General features: G+C 62.2%; 1 protein-coding gene across 1 annotated transcript; it reads right to left on the minus strand.

Moving 5' to 3' along the window:
* Window positions 1-1,183: 1,183 nt before the first annotated feature.
* Window positions 1,184-7,669, minus strand: IHH (Indian hedgehog signaling molecule). Its single transcript, XM_017535196.2, has 3 exons — window positions 6,901-7,669; window positions 4,210-4,471; window positions 1,184-2,622 (listed from the first exon to the last, which is right to left on the minus strand). The coding sequence occupies exons 1-3, from the start codon at window positions 7,213-7,215 to the stop codon at window positions 1,964-1,966; spliced, it is 1,236 nt and encodes a 411-aa protein (XP_017390685.1). The 5' UTR covers window positions 7,216-7,669; the 3' UTR covers window positions 1,184-1,963.
* Window positions 7,670-7,948: the final 279 nt, after the last annotated feature.

Below are 7,948 nucleotides of genomic sequence, written 5' to 3' on the forward strand. Positions count from 1 at the left end.
GACGGAGTTTCACATTTGCTGCCCAGGCTGGAATACAATGATCCAATCTTGGCTCACTGCAACCTCCGCCTCCCGGGTTCAAGCAATTCTCCTGCCTCAGCCTCCCGAGTAGCTGGGATTACAGGCGCCCACCACCATGCTCAGCTAATTTTGTATTTTTTTTTTTTTTAGTAGAGATGGGGTTTTGCCATGTTGGTCAGGCTGGTCTCCCAACTCCTGACTTCAGTTGATCCACCCACCTCAGCCTCCCAAAGTGCTAGGATTACAACCTATTTCAACTGACTCACAAGACTTTGTACCACTGGACCTGGAATCTCAGCTTATCTGCAGTGAGTATAGAAAAACTTGCCTCAGGATAGAGGGACAGAGGGAAAGTAAAGAAGGGGGGCATGCTGTCTTGGCAGTAAAACGGGCCTCCTCTGGACTAAGCAGTAGCTCTTGAGTGTGGCCTATGGACCATCTGCTGTGTTTGGGGTGTTTGCAAGACTAAGCTCCTGGGCCTTGCACTGGATCTATTAAAGTGGAATCCTGGAAGTGGGGCCAGGAATCATCCTCAAACAAGCTTCTGGCTGGGCGCGGTGGCTCATGCCTGTAATCCCAGTACTTTGGGAGGCTAAGGAGAGTGGATCACCTGAAATCAGGAGTTCGAGACCAGCCTGACCAACATGAAGAAACCATGTTTCTACCAAAAATAGAAAAAATTAGCCAGGTGTGGTGGTGCATGCCTGTAATCCCAGCTAAGGTTTGAGAACTGCCAGATTAGTGATCTCTGACCTGTCTGAGAAGTCAGAACAGTCTGCAAGACAAATGTGAATTTTACAGAATCTTTTCACACTGCGGTCCCTTACCAACAGGGAAAAGTCAGAAGCCCAGGCCCCAAGAGCACAAGGGCATGGTTATAGATGACCATGGACTAGTCACTCGTCTCTCGGGTCCATCCTTGTCTGGGGTAAACTGTGGGGTCAGCGTGCAAAGGCTCTGCCCCATGCAGAGCATAGTTCTCCGTGAGGGCTTTGCAGAGCTACTGGGTGGGAATGGGCCTGCAGTGAGGGCTGAAGCCCTGGAGTTTTTGTCCTTGGAGGAAGGTGAGCCTCTCCAGGGAGGGGAGAATGCCCTGGTCACACCCTTTTGGGCTCCAAACTATCTGTGAATTGTCACCACTCAGCATCCTGGACTCTATGGCTCTAACAACTTAAATAATTTTTATTACAAAAGGAAGGAAAGACCAAAAACATACCCAGAATTCTCCCATGGGCTTCCTCCTCCGTGCCAATAAATAAGGTGTGGGAGACTGGCTGGCAGAGGGGGTGGGGGGTCATCGTTCAGCAGAAGGGGGAGCTTAGCCTAGGGGGTGGCAAGGACATCCAGCCCACCTCCCCCCATCCCAGGCCCTACAGTCACATTGGCCAGAACACAGCACTCTGCCTGCTGACAGCAGCAGTCTCTGGATGTGTCTTGAGGAGTGTGGCTGGGGAGGAAGGTCAGATCTCAGAATGGCCAGGATGGCTGCCCCACCCCTGTGGCTTTCCCAGTTCTGGACAGCATCTGGACAGCTCCATGCTGGCTTCCAGGGAATCTAGCAGCATTGACTGAGGTGCAAGCCCACTCAAGGGGGCCTAAGACAGATGGAACGAGCCCTCCCCAACAGAGGAGGCAGGGTATGAAAACTTGTAGTGAGAGCAGGCTGAGTTGGGAGTCGCCGTGCCAGTCTCAAGGTCTCTAGGATAGAAGGGTCAACAACCACCCCCTCGCCAGCTCAGCTTGCAGCTGTATGACTACACCACAATGGGGATGGGGGACGTTGGTGTTGCCCAGTCAAGTCTCAATGGTGTATCTCCGTGGCAGAGGAGACGGCAGGAGCCAGTGCCTCCCAGCTCAGGTCCCTTCCAGGGCCGGCTCCCTCCTGGCTGAGAGGCTTCTGGACCCAGTACAGCAGTTCCAGGAGGGCAGCAGTGGAGTCCTTTCAGCTCCCTGCCTCGGACATGCCCAGTGGATGGAAGCTGCCCTCTTCTAGCAGGAGATGCCCCAGGCGGTAGAGCAGCTGGGGGTACCAATGCACACCCTCCCCCGGGGTCCAGCTGCCCCATGTCAAGCTGTGAAAGAGTCTCAGGGGCCAGAAGGCCAACTGAGCCAGGTGGTGGTCAGCCACGGCCGCGAAGCAGGATGCCACCACGTCCTCTACCACCAGCGTCCCGTGCCTTGTGAGGGGGGCGTAGGCCCCGAGAGCCACATGTGTAGAGACAGCTGCCACACGGGCAGGCTGCAGGCCTGGTACCCCAGCCACAAGCACGTACTGGCCAGGCTGCACGTGGCTGGCGAATGTGGCCCGGAAGCGGGCTGCTGGCTCTGTGTGATTGTCAGCCGTAAAGAGTAGGTGGGCAGGCGTGAGTGCCAGGCGGCGTGGGGGGTCCTGAGTCTCGATGACCTGGAAGGCTCTCAGCCTGTGGGGCTCACGGTCCAGGAAAATGAGCACATCACTGAAGGTGGGGCTCCCGTCCTCCCCCATGGCCAGCACACGGTCTCCCGGCCTCACAGCTGACAAGGCCACACGCGCCCCACTCTCCAGGCGTACCTGGGCTCCGGCAGGGAAGCAGCCGCCCGTCTTGGCTGCGGCCGAGTGCTCTGTGGGAGAAAGGGATATGAAGGTGTTACTGCTGTGCAGCTCGGCCTCTGGGTCACAGCGCCCCTCCCTTGGCCGCCCCAGCCAGCCAGAGCCCCTCTTGCTCCCAGAGAACCCCCATCACCATACCCTGGCTCCTTTCTCCCACTTCCTATGTAGACTTGAGCCCACCCTTCACAGTCCCCCATCCCCTCACTCCAATGTGATCTGCCCCTCCTCCCAGTCTAATACTTTGCCAACAAGAGGAGCATACTAGGGCCCCAAGACCCAGTGGGTGAAAAGGAAAAGGCTGTGTCATAGAGAGGGGAGGTTGCTTTGCTCCGCCGGGGCCTCAATGTTCTGTTATTTCTCACCACTTGCTCAGACACTCCCCCAAAGCTGTCCTCTCAGGCTGACTGCCTGGGTTCTGTAACAGAGCTGGCCCTTTAAGTGGAGGGATGTGAGGGGACCCCACCCAGTGGGGTGAAGGCAGACTCCTGGGCAGCCCTGCAGTGAATGGTTGGGGCAGGAGCAGGCCAGGGGCAAGGACACAGTCACCATCTTCAGTTCATGTGCTGAGTTCCTGTGCAGGGACAGGACACTGTGGCATTAGCAGGCCAGCTGGAGAACAGTGTTTGGAGTCAGGAGTAATGAGTGAAAGTGGTTGCCCTGGGCAGGTGTTTGCAGTGAAGGTGGATGGGACTTGAGTAGACACAGTTGGGAGGGGAATTACTGAGCAGAAGGTTCAGGGTGTCATTGTGGGTGAGGATAGGGTCAGAAATACCAAAACGTGGGCCTGGGCTGAGTGTGTGGGTCTGTGAGTGCAACTACACGCTGCCAGTGTGAAGGGCTGAGCCCACAGTCAGGTGGGGCTAGATGGGACCCACACAGGAACCATTTGGAGCCTCCATGACTGGGTTCAGTGTAGGTGACAGGGTGCTGACAAGACTTGAGGGAGGGGTGAGGCCCCAGTGCTTGCCAATTCTGATCAACAATGCTGCCAATCTGGGAAAATCCATTTTATTGAGTCCACTTTGCTTAGTCTGGCTCTCCTGGCTGGCTTTGCTCCAAAATGTCCAGCTTCAGGGCACTGAGGGAGAGACTGGGGACGCCCGCTCCCCAGGGAGGGCTGACCTACAGCTGGGTGGTGATTCTGAGCCTCTGGGCTCCTGGTCGGGCATGTGGGTGTCTGGGCACACCCTGGCCCCTGGTCCCACCACCCGCCTTATTCTGCACCAGGTGGGGTGGGGAAGCCTTGTCTGGCAGCCTGGCTTCCTCCATCTGTGCCGCGTGCTCTGTCTTGCACTTCCTGTGGCAGGCGCTGGACTGTGGACCACTGGGTCAGTACCCAGCAACCCTGGGATTGGGCCCTATCTCCCTAGGCTCCTGCCATGACACTACCAGGCGTGGGATAAGCAGGCAGTCACGGTCAGGAACAGCCACGGGGAGCGCTGCTGATGTCCTCTTCCCCCCATCCCTGCCTCCATCCCGGGGGAGGGTGGGGGAGCGGCGGGGGTGGGAGAGGTGGCCTCTTCACCTTCTGGGCACTATGCCTCCTGCCTACGCCCTGCGGCCCCGGCCCTGGGCCCAGCCCCCTGGCGGCGGCTCACCGGACTTGACGGAGCAATGCACGTGGGCCTTTGACTCGTAATACACCCAGTCAAAGCCGGCCTCCACTGCCAAGCGCGCCAGCAGTCCATACTTATTGCGGTCTCGGTCTGATGTGGTGATGTCCACCGCACGGCCCTCGTAATGCAGGGACTCCTCTGAGTGGTGGCCGTCCTCGTCCCAGCCCTCGGTCACCCGCAGCTTCACCCCGGGCCACTGGTTCATCACCGAGATAGCCAGCGAGTTCAGGCGGTCCTTGCAGCGCTGGGAGAGGAATGTGCGGAAATCAGTGGGCGGAGCTGGCGGAGGTGCAGGTGGAGGCCAGCCTCGTCCAGAACTCTCCTGCCACACCCATGGGAGCTGGAAGCCCAGGAGGGTGCTTTCCCTCTTCCTTAGGAACAGAAGGCCCTGGAGTGCTCCCTCTCTAGCATACAGCCGCCCCCGGGGATCTGGACCTCGAGGCGGCACCACAAATCTGGAGGAGGCATGGAGGCAAGCGCCCTGGCGGTGCCTTCTCTGGTAGGTCGAGGTCCCCTCCCTCCTGTGCTGTCTTCAGTTCCGGGTATCCATCCCTCCACAGACACCACACAGTGCAGGCTGGTCCCTCTGTGTCTCCAAGGCAGGAGGGCCAGACAGCGGCCGAGAGGGAGGAATGCCTGAGAAGCCGATTGCTTGCGGCGGGCCTGCGAGGCATGCAAGGCCCGAGGTGCCCAGTAGGTGTCACCGCAGCCTCAGGGATGAGGCCTGGGGACGACGGGCTCTGGAGGCGCGGCAGGTGCAGAGAGCCTCGGCAGCTTGGGGGGTGGGGGTGTATTGGAGGGGAATCGCCGGCCTGCCTGGATCCCTGGAGCGCCACAAAGGATTCCCGCCGGGACTCTTTTATGATCCCAAACCGGCCCTCACCCCCGCCGGAGATGACAGCGGCCAGGAACCAGAAACCGGTGAACTAGCCCCAGGGTTGCCCAATGAGGGGCCACATGCAGCGTCTTCCTCTGTAAGGCGCAAAAGGGGTTGACAACCTCAAACCCTCAGCACCTCTGCAAGGGTGCCCCACCCCTATACCGGAAGGAACTCCATAAACCAAGCTTCTGATCTCAGGGAGCCAGATCCAACATCCACCTCACATGGAGTTGGAGTAGAGCCCGCCCTGGGGGAAAGATGAAGTGGCCATCTTTGGTTGCTGCCTCCCAGTGTGCCTGGGTCCTGAGAACCCAAGGGACTGTGCAGCTGACTAAGAAGGAGAAGCTGGGGCTGGGTCCTTGGCCTAAGGGGAGAGGCCTTTCCACCAGTCCTTGACTCCGAGATTTGAGGCACCAACAAATGTGGGCAGCCCAAGTCTCAACCTCCCCCCACCCTGCAGAGCCCGGGCCCCACAGACCCTTGGACTTAGCCTCCCAGGAGCCAATAGCAGCTACAACCCAGGGCCCCGTGGGTCCTCCCTTGTGCACAGCCTGGCTGGGGGTGCTTACTGCCTGGGGAGGGAACTCTGTTTGCTCCTTCATAGTCCCTGCCTTCAGGCTTCTGGCCCCCCACCTACGTCTGCCTGCAGCCCTGGCTCCCCGCCTCTCTCCCTCACTGCCACCGCCCCCCCGCTCTCGGGTCCAGAGCCCGGGCGTGCGCTGTCAATGATTGCCCAGCCTGTGGCCCGGATCCTTATCTGCATTCCTCGGCGCCCGGCCCGGCCCGGCCACCAGCCAACCTTCGCCCCGACACCGGCCGGCCAGCCCCGGCGCCAGGGTGCGTGCTGAGGGCCCTGAGTCTAGCTGCTCTTCCCAATGGATCTAGAAAGCCAGGGGCCAGCTTTCAGGGGGGAAGCCTCAGGATACCGGGAACGAAGCGGGTGCAGGTCTCTCCCCTCCCAGACCTGGCTGCAAGGAAGGAAGTTTGCACCTCTGAGCTTAAGTGGAGGGCAGGTCCTGCTCCCAGCATTCAGGGACTAGCGTCAGCCCTGTTCCCTACTTTCCTCGGCATCTCAGCCCCTCTCTTCCACCCCTTCCCGTCCCCACCACCAAGCCCAGGAATCCCCTAAGCTCAGTCCCAGAGCATCGTGGCCCCAATAACCCACCCTTCCACCGCAGTAACACCCCTCTGATCTCCGAACAGACACGTGGGCTCGCTGGGCGGGTTCCCTTTCCCACCTCCGCCTCCCCATTCAACTCTTCCTCGCTGTTCTTAATCCCAGACCCAGCTGGGACGCTGCTCCTGGAGGGGGCAGCGCGCAGAACCAACAGCGCAAAGGGAGGAAAGGCCGTGGTGCCCTACGCACCCAGAGTCTGCGTCAGGGGTGCCGAAAGGTTTCAAAATGATAGGGGCACAGCTGTGCAGAAGGTTAGGCTGGGAGGGACTGCGTGGGTCCCAGAGGCGCAGGAGGCAGCCGGGTAGAGGTACCTCTGGGTGCCGCGTCTGGCTGAGCTGCCAGTACTCTGGGGCAGAGCAGCCGCCGCCAACCTGCTGGGCTGTGGGGCTTGGCAGCGCGGAGCTCTTCCAGCAGTCTCCGCCGGGCTTGGGAATGCCGACACTCCTGCCTGGACCCCTGGCCAGCCCATTTTGGGCACGAGGCAGCGGGGCTTGGCGAGAGGGGCAGGTGCCAGGGGGCGTGCCAGGCAGTCGAGAAAAGGTGCCAGGGGGCGGGTAGGGCCGGGCAGGTGACGGTGCTTCGGCGGCGGCGCGCTGGTAGGGTGGATCGCGCTCACCTGGGTCATGAGGCGGTCGGCGCCTGTGTTCTCCTCGTCCTTGAAGATGATGTCTGGATTGTAATTGGGGGTGAGCTCCTTGAAGCGCTCGGAGCTGCGCGCGATCTTGCCTTCATAGCGTCCGCTGGCGCCCAGGGTCTTCTCGGGCACGTTGGGGCTGAACTGCTTGTAGGCGAGCGGCACAAGTTTGCGCGGCGGTCGCCGGCGGCTGCCCACCACCCGGCCCGGCCCGCAGCCCCATGCCGCCGGCACCACCAGCAGCAGTAGCAGGAGCAGGCAGAAGCGCAGTCGGGGCCGGAGCCGGGCGGGAGACATGGCCAGGGAGCCCGGGGCAGCAGCGGGCGAGGGCTCCTGGTGGGCTGATGGGTAGGCGCGTCGACGGGAGCGCTGCGGGGGCTCAGGCGTCCGGGTGGCTCCGGGGGGCTCCAGGCGGGGGCGCCATGGGCGGCGCGGTGCGGCCAGGGCCGGCGGGACTCAAGTGAGGGGCGGGGGCCCGGGGCCCGAGCTGGTGGCGGCGCGCTGTCCCCCTCGGCGCCTCGACTCTGAGCTGCCGGGCTCGCCGGCCGCCAATAAATAGGCCGGCCCGTTTGTTTTGGCAACGCGGCGGCGGCGGGGGGCGGCGGGCGGCGGGGCTGCGGGCCGCCGGGCTGGGCTGGGCTGGCCGGGCCGGCGGGCTGCAGGGCCCCGCGGTTAGCACCCCGGCCCGGCGGTCAGGCGGCTCGGGCAGAGCGGGAGCTGCTGCCGTCTGCGGCGCAGCCCGGGGCCGAGTGAGAGGGGAAATGGAAGAGATCCGGGCTCGGGCCCCGCGCAGACCGCACCCTACCCATGTCCCTGCCTCCTGTGCGCTCGACAGCGAACCTGCAGCAAGGGCAGCACAGCCTCCTCCCCCTCGGGCGGGCGGCCCCGGCACTAGCCAGCCCTCGTCCCGCTCGCGCCTCCGCCGCGCGTCCGCCCGCCTGCTGCCCTCTGCGCCCCCTGAGCTGCCCGAGTTTGCCCTCCCCGCCTGGACGCGCCCCACCCCGCCCTGGCCTCGCCTACCCGCTCCTCG

Source organism: Cebus imitator, unplaced genomic scaffold (assembly GCF_001604975.1).
Source record: "Cebus imitator isolate Cc_AM_T3 unplaced genomic scaffold, Cebus_imitator-1.0 Scaffold91, whole genome shotgun sequence".
Taxonomy (NCBI): Eukaryota; Metazoa; Chordata; class Mammalia; order Primates; family Cebidae; genus Cebus; species Cebus imitator.